This window comes from Lepidochelys olivacea (assembly GCF_965140295.1).
Source record: "Lepidochelys olivacea isolate rLepOli2 genome assembly, chromosome: 8".
Classification (NCBI taxonomy): domain Eukaryota; kingdom Metazoa; phylum Chordata; order Testudines; family Cheloniidae; genus Lepidochelys; species Lepidochelys olivacea.
In genome coordinates this window covers 52,932,393-52,947,088 of record NC_140418.1, presented here as the reverse complement: position 1 = coordinate 52,947,088, position 14,696 = coordinate 52,932,393, and the positions used below count along the sequence as shown (strand labels likewise).

Below are 14,696 nucleotides of genomic sequence, written 5' to 3'. Positions count from 1 at the left end.
GGGGTTGGTGCCTGTGCATTTAGGCCAACGAAAGAGTGAGACTCGCTCTATAGTCTAGTGGCTAGCCTACTCAGCTGGGCTGTGGGTGAACCTGGGTCAAATCCCCTCTCTGCTTGTTAAGAAGAAGTTTGACTGAGTATCTTCTCCCTCCAGCTAACTGCCCTGAGACATAGGGGATGCCTGGTCAAATACCTTTGCAGAGGAGGGATTTGCCCTGGGGTCGCCCACAGCCTGGGTACCCCTGCAGAGAAAAGAGTGATTTGCATGCTTGTTGTGCCCTCAATTAAAAGTGGAGCAGCTACTCAGATTAGCCCTGTAACATGGGCACTTGCTCTGCTGAGGTGGAGATTTCCCACATCCCAGGTGAGTCCTCTCACCACCAGAGAGGGCTTCTTAGTCTTGCTTTGGCCCAATTAATATGCAATTAAAGCAGAACAGCTGCAACAGAAAAGACATCCGAGTACCTCATAGGCCAGTAGTTAGGCCACTCACTTCATAGGTAAGAGCCCATTCTTCAAAGCCCAGTTCATCAAGGGCCTCGAACCACAATCTCGCACAGCGAGGGATGATCCCCCAAACCATGGCACTAGAGAAGGTTCAGGCTGCCTGTGCCCCAGTTATTAGTTCAGTCAAGTGAACAGCTTCAACAAGAGCTGAAAAGCAGCCCCTGCGTGAACAGCCCCTGCTTCAGTGATTGGGGCACTCGCTTGAGAGCTGGCAGATGCCTAGTCAAATCCCTTGTCAGCAGGCAGAGGGTCAGGGGGACTAAACCAGAGTCAGTGCTCCCCCACCCCGCTGTGAGTACCCTAACTATTGGGCTAACAGTTATGGGGGAGAGCTGCGCCCCCTCTCGGGACACGCCCTGTTCAAACCCTTCCCTTCGAGGGCCCATGGGCCAGGCTCTCCTGTACCCTAACCATGGAACTAAACATTATACAGGAGTGTGGTTAGGAGGCCTCTGACCAGCTCTGCCAGCTCTGGTTTGACTTGCTTGCCAGGGCTCAGGCATGAGGCAGTAAGACCCAGGCAAAGCAGCAGAAACAGGCACCGAGGGAACTTTCAGAGCAAAAACTTAGGGTTGGGTGGCAGCCGAAGGCGGGGGGGAATGCGGGGGGGGTGTTGTGGATCGCAATGGTGCTAAAACTAGGACTTGGGGCTCATTGCGGCTCTAGTGCCAAGGGTCTTGCCTGCGTGTGCCCCTCCTTAACGCCCCTGAATTCTGACACAGTCTCAGTTCACGCCCCCGCTCAGCACTGCACTGCTGCATCTGCGCTGTCTGCATCACCAGCTTCAACACTGCTGGAGGTCCACAGTTTGCCCCGTTGACAGAAACGGATCAGGCAGGCGCCGTTCACCAGAAACCCCCCGAAACTGTACCCTATTCTAGGGCTTCAACTGGCATATCAGTGCTCAAGTCAACCTGGCACTGCATTTGCATTTTGGAGCACTTTAAAATTAAACACAGGTCATTAGCCAGGAAAGGAAGGGAGCTGTACCTCAGGGCTACTGGTCCATAACCCCCAGTATTGGTACCCAAGGCCTTCTAGGAGCCTACAAACATCCAAGTCAACCTGACCGGCTGTTAGAGCACCTTAAATAGACGTGCTACTGCAGCCGGGGTGTGTGTCTTGCGCCTGGTGGCATTCTAGGTCTGGCTCACAGCAGCACCACTTTGAGTCTAATAATGCTGAAAGTGTTGGGTTTTGTATTGGTCAGATCAGAGGAAGGCAACTCAGACACATTCTGTGGGGCTGCTGCTCATGTTCCCCCCCGCCCCCAGCTTTGTGCAAAAGAAAAGAGGTTTCTTTCCAGCTTAAGAACAGGTGTGAAATCTCAGGTTTGGTGTGTCCGTCCTTTATAAGCTTGCACCCATTACCTACAGTGTGAGCAGTGTAGAGGGCAAAGAGCAGAAACACTCACAATGATATGACAGTCTAGAAGACAGCTACATCTCTGCCCTATAAATGGCATTATAAATTAGGACCATTACTTTGAATTCATGGCATGGACAGACCCGACCTAACCCCAGTGTTAATGAAGAACCCAGCAGTAGCTGAATCAAGTTGGCCTTGCTCAGTATCGCTAACAAGATTTGAAGGCAGATAACTGCAGCTTTTTCCGATTCAGCAGCCTATGGCTCACCGGTCTCTTTATTGTACTGTGGCACAACCAGCAAGCATCTCCAGAGAATGTGTGCTACACACTGTTTGTTACGAAGAACAAAAGTGCCATCAACACTTGCCTCCTTCAGGCTGCACCTGAAATGTGCAAATTATCAGTCACACATAGGGAATCATGCAACAGTTCAGTATCTTCAAGTGTCCGCTGCCAACACTGGATGGGTAGTAGTACAGACACCTTGTTTCTCAAATGATGCTGCTGCTGTCTGTTCCAGAAGCCAGACTCACTTTTGTGCCATGTAGTTGTGGAAGTACTTGTGCAACAAGGTGATACCAATGCCACTGGGAAGAGCTGGTGTGCTCTGTTGCATGCCACTGTGACAGTGACCAGTCCAGCAACAGAGTATTGGACACATCAGACACGGATTCTGAGAGGGAATAGAAATGGGTAAACTATGCACAAATCACTGTGACTATTTTTGTGAGTAAAGGTAACTCAAAGGGGTGTTGCACTGGACATTCCATATGTCATAGTTATACGTAGGGGGTCACATAAGAATACATGGTTATACATTGGGATTCACATAATATACAAGACATTCAAGAGTCCTACTAAGTCATTACTGTTCTAAAAGTAGTTTACACGTATTGTCACTGTATTCTGTGATAGTAAGAAGATAATTACAGTTATTCTTCTTATCTGGTCTTCTTATCTGCATAACTTCATAAAAATAGCAGACAAAAAACCTGTTCTCAAATCAGTACATGCTACACATAATGACAAATATTTTGATGTATTACATGGTATAAACAAGCTCATACTGTCCTGTGACTACAGACTTTTGCTTTAACCGAAGGCAAAAAGGTACAGGAAAAAGTATAAAATATATCAGCTGGGGCGAAATATTTCCCGAACTTTCCCTAACAGTTCTTGCTTGAGTGCATCGTTGCATGATCAGTTGTATTTAGAGACTTTCTGTCAATTTTGGTCAAAATTAAACTATATTTCTACGAGCTTAGGGCCCTTTTGGTGATTTTCTGATTTGTTTGGATTGGATGCCCGATAACATTTAAATATTATGTGACAGAAAAACTGCACCACTTCCAGCATCTCGGTCTGCCCCGGTGATGCCCACCAGATGTATGTCTAACATGGTCGCAATGACATTTTCCTAGCTGACTGGTTACCCCTTAGTGCCTCAAACAGGTTCTAGCTGGTAGACTACAGTGACCTGTTTTTCCAGACGAATGCCACGGAGGCCTTCAGAAATAATATTGCAAGCTGGGAGGGGCCATGTTTGGTTTTGACCATAAAGCTATATGTCAGCAGTATGTGTCTCAGCCAGTGCGGATGCAAGAACAAGGCTCTTGCCTAAAGTGTCCTTTACTTACAGAACCATGTACAGCTCTGGCTCCACCCACACAAGCCAAGTCCTCCTCTCAGATTTGCAGGTGAAATCCCATTGAAATCAGCACAGTGGCACCTGTGTCTCGGACAGGAAACTTTGTGCCTCTCTCTCTCTTTCCTACTGGCTATCAGGCTGTCAAACGCCATGACACTGAGGCCATCGCTAGCTCGGGGAGTCAGTAATGGACTCTGAGTAATATTACATTCATGCCCCCCTGCCCAGCACAAGTAGGCATTGCATCACCCTAACCAAATTGATTAGGTCAAAATAGAATCCTTAATTAATGAGAAGTCAGGGCTTGTCAACATGAAATCCATTAAAGACCAGTTCAGTTTTAATTTCAGTCAGGCACCGTTGGGACGTCTCTGTGGATTCATTACTGTTTTGTGATCTATAGTCTCTCTCTCACCCTCCCTCCAGCAGCCTTGTTTTTCACCTCCACTGGCTCTTTAGAGCCCCTTTTGGTTCACAGGGATAAACGGGAACCTTGAGCCAAATTCAGCTCTAGTGTAAGGTGCAAGTCTGTTGCCTTGTGTGGAGCTGCGCCTGCCTACAGCCCAGCTAAATTTGGCCCGTGCTGTCGACACCGTCCCTGCAGCTCAAACCTAGGACTGTCCTCTCAATGTTCAGCTTCTCCACATTGTTCTAACAACATACCGCAGCTGTGCCCTTGAGAGGTCACTTGCTTCTAGGGGGAGGGAAATTTGGGGTCTTATTTAATGATTATCTTATTTTACTAACATTGATGACAGTGCCGTTCCTTCCAAAGGACCTCAACATGCTTTACAAACAAAGGGGCAATTCTCCCCAGGGCTACACCCAGGCAACCTCCTTGTATAGAAAGAGTCACTTCACCAAGCAATGAAGAAATGCAGCACTGTTTAGCAATGTACAAGAGAGAAGTGTCTTGGGGGCAGGAAACGAACCCATATTCCCTAGCCAACCGAAACAAGAAGGAGAATTTAAGGTGAGATGAGATTACCTCATGTTGGAGTTTTGGCAGGACCCCTGCGCTAATACCCTTTACTCTTGCAAAAGTCTCATTGCATCTTTAATGGCCCGACATAGTGAAGACCCCCGCATGCATCTTATCCAACAGACAGCACCTCCAGCAGCACAGTGCCTCCTAACACTGGGCTGGGGGTTGGTTCTATTTAACAAACCAGAGGAAGTTGTACCAACTCCTCACCCATTGCCACCACCACTTGCTACAAGACTTGGATTTTCCCTCCTCTCAAAATACTCATCAGGCCTAGCCCTGCTTAGATGCAACCAGACTGCAGCTCAAGGTGGCATGATGCTTTCCATAATAGATACTGATCAGCATCTCTAAGCACCTAAAAACCTTTAAAAGTCTGGCTCTGTGTGTATGCCCATGCAAACAGGATCTTTATTTTGTAAGAATCAAGCTGCAACAGCTGTCCGTTCTGCACCGGAGTTTATAACCCTTTTGACCTGCCTGTCATTGCCACAGCAGGATTAGGATTTCAGGTGGGCAACAGACAGCAGGAACTTAAAGCAACACAGAACATGTTTACCTGCAAATGTTCCCACTAACAAAAAAATGGAAGGGAGAGGAATACAAGGACAAAGCGGCTCAGAGCCCTGATTTAGCTGTACAGCGCTTAGGCACATGTATAGCTTTACGCATGTGAGTGGCCCAACTGATGTCAAAGTTGACTCTTCGTGTCTTAAAGTTAGGCCCATGCTTGAGTGCATTGCTGAACCAGGGAATCAGCATAATTATTTCACAGTTAAACCAGATGAGAGCCTGAAGTTCAGCCCCAGAACCAAACATCCCCATGGCATTGGTAGCTGGATACAGTTCAGAATCTGGATCCACATTTCACAGTTCCTTAACTCAATAACAGACCCTAGTGGGGCCTCTTAAAATCCTAAACATCGTAGACAAACCAACTGTCAAAATCTTCATCCAAACACACCCCCATGTGACCCTGAATTTGGCAAATGTCCCCAGTCTCTAAAATCAGCTGAATCATAATCCTGGCTCAGACCACCCTGCAGTTGTAGAACACCCAGTGTCACCTGTTAGGCGTGACCCCTTCCCTTCTCCGCGGCGAGCTCAGCACCTACCATTCTGCTTGGCTGTCTCATAGTCCTCCTTGCACACCAGGCGCCCATCTTCCATGAGGTAGAACTCATCACCTGTGGCCAGCTGGCGGTTGCAGATGATACAGGCAAAGCAGTGCAGGTGATAGACAAAGTCCTGGGCTTTCCGGACCACCTGGGTGGGGGGGATTCCTTGTTGACAGGCCGTGCATTTCGTACCAAAACGCCTGAAAGGAGACCAAGTGGCAGCTCTGACACGGATGGAGCAACAGTGAGGAATAATGCACCAACTAGCTAGGGTGAGATCTCAGCAGCAGGGGAGTGCTCACTGGAGGGGGACTGGGAAGGGGGTGGGAAAGAAGGGGCAGAGTTGAAAACTGCAATCAACCTAATTATGCATGACATTTCACACAGCAAGGCTCTATCTTCTTTAGCATGAAAGGCTGGCCTAATGGATCTGAGGAAGGTTTGATTTTAATGGTCCTTTTAACTAATGCTTATAGGCAGTGCGATTTCCCCTGCAAGGACAGTACATATTTCATCCACATTAATACCAAATAAATTCATTACGGGCACGGCTAGTATGATGAATCCCAGATTAATTCAGCATGATAGGGCTGTTACACTGCAATGACACCTGGCAGAGCGCATCTGCTGCACAAACGTGTGTCTCAGGCCGCGTGAGTGTGTCTGGGCCAGTGACTGTGCCCTGCGGGGAGTGTCTGCACATGTGTGCATCTGAGCGAGAGGATCTGTGCCAGTGTGGGTGTGCCTGAGAGTATCACTGTGAGCGTGCACCAGAGCAAGTGTGTGCCTCAGTGTGCAACTGACAGCTTGCCCGTGGGCAGCTGGGTCTGAGAGCGAGTCCCGTTGTGTGAAAGTGGGTTTGTGGCTGCCTGGGCTGGTGCAGCTGAATGTGTCTGTGTGGGGTGGGGGGTCTCTAAAGGTCTGTATGTGTACAGCTCCATGTGCATTTGACTACATGTGCTGGGGTGCCTGAGTGGGGGGAGGCTGTCTAGGTTGGACTGGGCATATGGATACAGACTATTGTTTAAATCCAGCTTGTTACCCATGTTTAAAAACACCACATCTGTTGTAGGCTTCACAACATCTGTCATTAAATACCCTGGGCTTGATTCTGACCTCACGTACCAGTCTGACACCAGCACAACCGACTTCCCTGGAGTTACGCCCAGTTGATACAACAATAAGTGCGATGGGAACCAGGCCCTCTGAGGTCAGATCTAACTACAAAACTAGCCAACTCTGCAGTTGTAGCACTATAGCTTCTGAGACAACCGCCATGAGCAGGAGGACAGCCCAATGGCTTGTTTAATAGCAGGGTTGAACTTGATCTTGTTTACTGTCACATGTATTATATATTAGTACTGCAGTAGCACTTACAGCTGCCCCAAATGAGACCAGGGCCTGGTGTGCCAGGTGCTGTACATACACAGAGCAAGAGACAGTCCATGCCCCAAAGACCTTGAAATCTAAATAGACAACACTGACAAAGGGCAAGAGGGGAAACTGAGGCACAGAACAGTGACTTGTCTTAAGGTCGCACAGCAGGTTAGTAGCCAAGTCTCCAGATGCCTCGGCCAGGGCCCTACCCATGAGACAGCATTGCCTCAGGTGCACATAGCTATGATACCATTTTTAAAAATCAAATGTAAGTAACCAGTGGAGAAACCAAAAATGTTTCCTGAAGGGGGTGAAAAAGGTGACTCAATCCAATGACTGGCTCTTGATGGGGTGGCTCATTCCTCCCCTTCTTTCTGCTCTGGAGCACTAGGTGTTACCAGAGCGTGAGCTCATTCCCATGGTGAGGCTCACAGGAACATCACAAATGATGCGATGCAGAGCATTTTCCTAGCAAAGGACTGATTTCCTGCGGGTAAGCGCAGTCCGGGCCGCAAACAACGGGCAAACCACTGAGCTGCGGAATGGCAGTGGCCAAAAGCACAGTTTACATACGTGCACTAGAGCCATGAAAGATAATGTCTGGTGTAATTTTAATCGACATGCAGACAGTGATTCATGCCAGGGGGGTCGCGAGAGCACAAGAAAAATGAAAAATAAATGGACTGCATCACCACAATTTTTAGCAATAGAAGCAATTTCCCTGATTGTAGGATTTACACCACTGGCTAGCGAAAGCAGCTTCAGCTCATCTTTCATGTCCAGCCTGCCCAGGAAAGTCTCTCTCTAGGGCTCCCCCAGCTCTGCAGCTCCTGTACTGTGCAGTTACACAATTCACTGTCAGTATAATGCTTCCCCTCTTGTCTGATTCCCTTATAAACTCCGTTTCTACACTAGACACCTTGCAACCCCTGCTTGCTCACACACCAACACCCGCACAGCTCTATTCAGCCTCCGCGATTTCCGGGGGGGACACAGTAGCACAGGACACCAGTAATAGGGGCTCAAGGCAAACTAGTAAGCACAGCCCAGACAGGGAACATGGCCAGCAGGGGAGCACCAGGGCATGTGGTGGATGTGCTAAGTCATTCCCCACACAGCTTCAGCCAAAGGCAATTCTGTGGAGTGCTAAACTCAGTGTCAAGATGCCCTCCCCTATGGGGCTAGGGGGGATGGGGGGGGCAGGGGCGCAGTGTGTCAGTGATCCCACTGGTGCAGAGTGCATGTGGGTGCCTGCAGGTTTCCCCCCGTTCCCCGCCATCCCAGCTGGTGTGCGCTGAGCACATATATCTGCGGTGTGTACAACTGCCGTATAAAGCACCATTCAGGATGCACACTTTGAAAAATAAAAGGTCAGGAAATACAGTGCTAAGGCGGCAACAGCAACATTAACTCAGCCACGTTGTGCATGCGCTGTAGATTTTATGGCATACAGCTGACACCAGTCATCGAGCCACTGGACTGGGAAACGGCATAGGTGGGCAGCGCGGTCCAGTTCACGAGGCTGTTTGAACGTGAAAGTTTTCCACTGGAAAAAGTGGTGTGTGCACACACCGCCCATTATGGTAACTTGAATTTTTTTGCATTTGATTTCCTTCTTTGAGTTTTTTTTATTTGTGGAGTTATTTTTTTCTTAGTTGTATTTTTCCATTAGCCACTTAAAGTCTGACTCAGGGCGTGGGAACATGGGCAAATAGCCTGCCGTGGTTAGTGCAGAGTAGCTATGAATGGTCACACAGGGTGTTAGCTGTACTACCTCCCCGTGTGGACACGCTTACTGTGCACTGAGAGCGTGGTCAGTAGCTTAATGCCCTTTCAGGTCACACACTGTGCACTAACTTCCCTGTGCACACAAGACCTCGCACAACTTATCCTATCAGCCCTGGCTGCTTGGGTCGAGTCATGCAGGACCATGGGGGCTTCGTGCCTCTCTCCTACAAATCGTTACAGCTGCTGACTGAACGTGACTGGTTTCAATCACTAATGTAGCCTTTTACAGTTTTTTTAAAATGTTCCTCCTACCCACGCAAAGGCTACGAGTGAACCATGGCCATGCTGAGGTCAATGTTCGAGGCCTAAATAGCTAAACGTGGGTGTCTAATGTGAGCCACCTAAATCCACAGGGGAGCTGAGAGACCTGAGTTTGCAGTTCTGCTACTAACGTTCTGTGTGACCATGAGTAAGTCACTTCTCCTCCCTGTCCCTCCGTTTCCCCTCCTGCCCGACATGTTTAGACTGTAAGCTCTTCAGGGCAGGGACTGGTTCTTCCGGCATGTACGAACAGCACCCACCACATCTCCACACCCACAGAGGGCCTACAGCTGCCCAGTGAGGCAAGCTCTTTAGTAGGGATGGTCATTTCTTATGTGTTTGTAGAGCATCCAGCACAATGGCAGCCAGCCTGGCTGAGGCCTTTACACACCACTACAATATAAATGCTAACCCATAACAGCAGCTACCAGACAGTAACAGAGAAGCACCCAGTAGTTAGAGATCACAGTGACTGAAGCCTTACAAAAAGCCAAGGCAGATGGGGTAGAGATAGATTGGAAACTAAAGACTGGATCACAAGCAAATAGGAACCCCCTGGAGATTACAAATCAGAACAACAGAGTGCATAGCAATAATACACCGCATAGGGGGTTATGGGAACTTCAGGTTCCATGGGACACCTGCGCCCCTGCCTTTTGCTTTCTTAGGTGGGGGTTATGTGGAAATAAATAAAGGAAAACTTTAGTTTCAAGATTCAGCCCTTCATATGCAACATGCTGAATTGTGGCTTCACTGAAATAAACTGATGGCAGAGCCCAGAGAAATTCAGCTCAGTGACAGATATTGCCTTGTGTCGTCAGGGAAATAACTGAGCCTTTCACTTCACTTGGGTTGATGGTCTAACTATAGCACTGGTGTGACTCCCTCAAAGCCACTTGAGCTACCAGGGATGTATTTGGCCCAAGATTTCTAGTTCTTAGGGTGGATAGTGCGAGCAATATCAAATGCTTTTTGAAAGAAGGGCGAGTATGGCACCCAGGAAAAGGAGGAGCTGCTGGGAGTGACAAGAGGAGGAGATGCAAACTTCCCAACACATCTCTGCTAGTGCATCTAACTTCTGACCAGCAGGAGCCGTTGCTATCCCAATCCTGGGCCCCTCCTCTGCTCTGCCAATGCAGCTCGTCCTGACCAACAGCATCCAGCTATTTCCCAGCCCCGGCTCTCCCCTCATCAGAAGCCATCCGCTGGGCTGAACTGTGCCAAACTTGTGTGATGTCAACAGATGGCTGGGAGGGTGAGATGCCAGGCTCATATCAGCTTGTGAGTGACACAGAAAAGATCTGAACTCAGCTCTGGGGTGGAGAAAGGGGAGTGCATTGGGCCCACTGAGCACTGAAATGTTCAACGAGAATCCCAGTGCATGGCTGGAAAACGCACCACCAAACGGATAGAAAATATTGGTGCTAACACGATTTCCAGAGAGCTCGACATGCTTGTCACTGAAATGCTGGTTCTACTCCCTCCTCTAAGACTGCCACCTTGGTACATCATTTAGGCCCTATCCAACAATCAGGTAAGAAGGGGTGACTCCCGTTGGCAGCCTACTCTGGCATAGGGTGGCAGTAGGCACTTGGTTATTTTGCTGCGTGCTAGCACTCCTGCCCAAGTTACTGCACCTGGTAAGACCGGGCGTCCTTCCTCCCCTGACTCTGTTAGCCCTCCCAGAGTGCACTTTTCTCCAAGACACCAGTGCCATTCCATGGGCCTGAGCCAACCTCACTGGAGTCAGTGTAAGTCTTTCTATTGACCATAATGGGCACTGGATCGGGCCCTGTTTGCCTTACCTCTTACCTCTTAGGGGTCCTATTCTGCTTAGCATAAACTACTCCAAAAGGTCATGTATCAGTCACATGCCATGAACCTGTTTCAAATTTACAGCAAGTTTTTGCTGGACGTAGCACTTACATCATTGTTCCAGCATCTCAATACCATGAGCTGCAGAGCAACCCCTCCACTGTGGAAAAGCCTGGTCCAAGAGGGAGAGTAAGATCTTGTTGGCTATCTGGGAACCAGCCAGATACAATCAGAAGGTGCATCAGCAGGTCTCTGATCACCTAGCTGACAGCAGGATCCAGCAGACAATGTGAATATAAAGTCTATAAAGGTGCAATACAGTTGGCTGAAGGACTTGGTTGAGGTCTCCTGCCACCAGCAGACAGGCTGTCCCTAGTCTGGTGAGCTGGACTTGGTCTCTCCAAGACACCAGAGCCATTAACCTTGTAGACAACAGGAAGTCAAACTCAGTGGGGTGGTGGAGGAAGTGGTCTGGCAACAAGATAAGGCTCTTGCTGACTCAGTTATAATGCCACCAGCTCTTTATTAGTCTGTGTATGGGGCGGGTAGGGAGGGGGACTGGGACAGGAGGGTATGGACAGTGCTGTGTGGGCAGCAGTAACATAGCCATGGCTCTTGGTGCATGCGCACTATTGGTGGACCTGTCCTCTTTTGGGGTTGGAAGGGTCTATCCTCTACTATCCTCACCCTGCAATTGCACAGCCCAGAAAACCCTTCCATCCCCCACACCTCTACTCAATGCACCATATAGCCAAGCAATGAGCGTTCATTTTAAGGTTCAATGACAATCCCCTTCTCCTGTCACCAAAGCTCACAGAATGAGAAAATTGCCTCCACACCAATTGCCTCCCCAGCACTCATGGTGGCAAAAGCAGCATCTGATACAAGCATACATTCGGTCCTTAAATATTGCAGCCTGGCTTCTCCCCTGCCTTGCTTAGTCATTTACACCATTCCCATTCCATAGCATTTTACAGGCACTTTGCAGAGGGGTCAGTGACCAGGAGGGAATCGAGCCCTACAAAGCTGACTGGCTCCAGTTCCCCCTACCAGGAAATTCAAGCCACACACTTAAACAACAAACAAACCAGGACTGTGTTATAGCCAACAAGCGATTCAACTGATCTGAAAACCTGGCTCGGGGCACCAATTGCTGCTTTGCAGCCCGGTGTGTCTACACGGCAAGCAGCAGTGTGATTGCAGCACCTGTAGACACACCCAAGCCGGTTTGGATCTGGCTAGCTCAAACAACGATAGCAATGAAGCTGCAGCAGGGCACGCTTTTTACGCCCTCTGCACGTGTCAAGCGGCTCCCGCAGCTGTGGTGTTGCTGCTACTGTGATTTGCCTTAGGTCGATCAAAGCGAGCTGGGCCTGTCTACACATGCTACAGTCACGCCTCTGATTGCAGTGCAGATACCCTGAGTCTCACTGATCTAGTCCATGTACAGGGTGACCTTAGTTTGTAGCCTCTGATCTTTAACAGGATTCACAGAGAACTTTTCAGACACCTACTCTTCAAGCTGACCTACCAGGGTCACAGGCAGTGAATATTTCCCCGCTGAACCTGAATAGGACACCCAGGCTTTCTGCTTAGCTCATTGGTTATAAAAATCCTGAGCAGCCCAACCGCACTGTGGTCTCGTTTCCTGGCAGCCTTATGGTAGATTAGGCCACAGGCATCTGGAGGAACATTTGGTAATGTCAGGGCGGCCGTAGGCTTCAGCACATTAAAACAAGCACCCCCTCCCCGGCACTAACCTTGCTTGGAAGTCATGGATAGCTCTGACAAGCCAGCTTTGGTGGGAAGCAAGTGAACGGTTCGCAGTCAAGAGAAGTGTCTTTATAGAAAATGAATACATAAGGAGAGTCAAGGTCACAGCTCTGACCAGGGGAACAACAGCCCATAGACAGGGCTGCCTGGCTGGAAATTTGCCCTTGTGCAGAGAACCTGAAGAACTTCGGTGCAACCTCAGTGGTCCTTAGGCTTGTGCTGCCCCTTTGAATAGGTGTGAGTCCCACCCACAGTGAATAACTCCCAGTGGGACGTTGCCCACAGAAAGCCAGCATTCATGGCAACCTGATGAAGGCACCATGCCAAGCAGGGCACAGGGACCATCCACTGCAGGGGCTGGCTCAAAGCAAAGATCTACCAAAACTTCAGAGGCATCGACAACCTTGAGACACAAGACAGCAAAGAACACTGAGGAACTCATCTCTGACTCCATGTGGTCCCTGATGGGGCCAGGAGATGACTGCATGCTCACCTTTTTGGACCAGTAGGAGGCCACACTGGACCAGAGGGAAGGACAGAAGAGGAGGCCAAATACAGGTGGGAGTAGGGGAAGGAGGAAGGCAGGCAGGAGGAGACGGAGGCCCAAGAGAGAGACTGGATTCAGCAGTTTGAGACACAGCTATAAATGATGATGGAGTCTCTAGCACACCTCCTCCCAAGCTCTCAAGCCCCAGCTAGCATCTGCCGCCTGCCCATGTGCAATGGCAACAATATCCAGTTCCTTTCTTCTCACACTGCTGCCCCGTGCCAGTACTCAGAACTGGTTCCTGTGGGCACTGCGAGGACACAAACCTTCCAACAGCTGCCACCTACCTCCTGAAAGCACGAAGCATAACTGCACTTCAATGTATCTTTTTGCCCCCTTTGGACAGTGTGAAAAATGTTCTGCACTTTTTCTATTCTAATAAAAAGTCATGTTCTTTAATAGCCCTTGTCAGAGTATATCAAAGGCCAGGAAACACTGCTAAGTAAATACTTCATTTGTGATTACATACAGCAATGATTGCCTGACATCAGATCAATCAGTTTTTAAAAGGCAAATTAATTAAAGGTATGTGACACAAGCACATCAGCATTGAGTTTTCACTCCACTTCCCCTGTCTTCCCCAAAGCAGCAGTGTGAGCAAAGTACCAGCACAGAGCACCTGCTATCTGGCTTGCCTGCCTTGTTCTCATGGCAGCAGAGGGCGCAGGACTCCAGACGGGCTGAGACTGAGCACTGAGATGCCACAGCCAAGGTCGGGGGGCCCCTTTGTGCTATATGCTGTGCACACAGAGACAGACCAGGAGGAAATCAGGCCCCGGCCTAATGAGCTAACAATCTAAGATGGAAGGGAGGAGGGCTAAGTATTAGAGCTGCTTGGGGATTCAATTTACAGTTGAAAAAAAAAGACTAAAACATTTCAACGGTCAGAACTGAAATGAAACATTTTGAAATGATCAGAAGGAAACACTTCATCAGCCACAGTCCAAATGGTTTGTGGCTTCTTGGATTATGAAAGTTTTCAAGATTTCAACTTTTTGTTCCGCTTCAGGATGGGAAAACGTTTTGAAAACTCTCACAGGCCAGGAAAATCTGCCCAGCTTTAATAACCACCCCCATTGGGCAAAAGGGGAACTGAAGCACAGACTGATAAGATGACAGTAAGTCTGGGGCAGAGCGGGTACTGAATCCTGAGTCCTAGGGCCACCTTATCCACAAGGCCATCAGCAGCCCCTGTAGTTCTATCCTGTCTATTCCCAGAGGTTCTGGAGCACACAACCAGCAGCAAAAATTTGTATCTCAGTTCAGTGACACTCCACTTCTGCAGGACGCTGGCCTGCCCCCCCGTCTCCCAGAGGCACTGCACCCTCAACTGCTATCCATTTGTCAGCATCCTCATAACTGGGGCCTGGCTCCATCAGCCAGGCTAGCAAAGGCTGGCAGGGTCCAAGTGAGTCCCAGCTGATGTGACCACCAGTCATGTCCCTGCTGTCTGGGGGAAAGAGTATCCCTGCCGAGGCCTCTCTGTGCAAACAAGATTCCTTCAATGTT

General features: G+C 49.1%; 1 protein-coding gene across 1 annotated transcript in view; it reads right to left on the bottom strand.

Annotated features, from left to right (window-relative positions):
• LHX4 (LIM homeobox 4) overlaps positions 1–14,696 on the bottom strand; it is a gene marked incomplete at both ends in the record, with an annotated part of 59,005 nt that overhangs the window by 8,873 nt on the left and 35,436 nt on the right. The window contains one exon of the mRNA XM_084635824.1: positions 5,624–5,826. Coding sequence (XP_084491950.1) covers positions 5,624–5,826 — 203 coding nt within the window. The remainder of the gene's footprint in view (positions 1–5,623; positions 5,827–14,696) is intronic.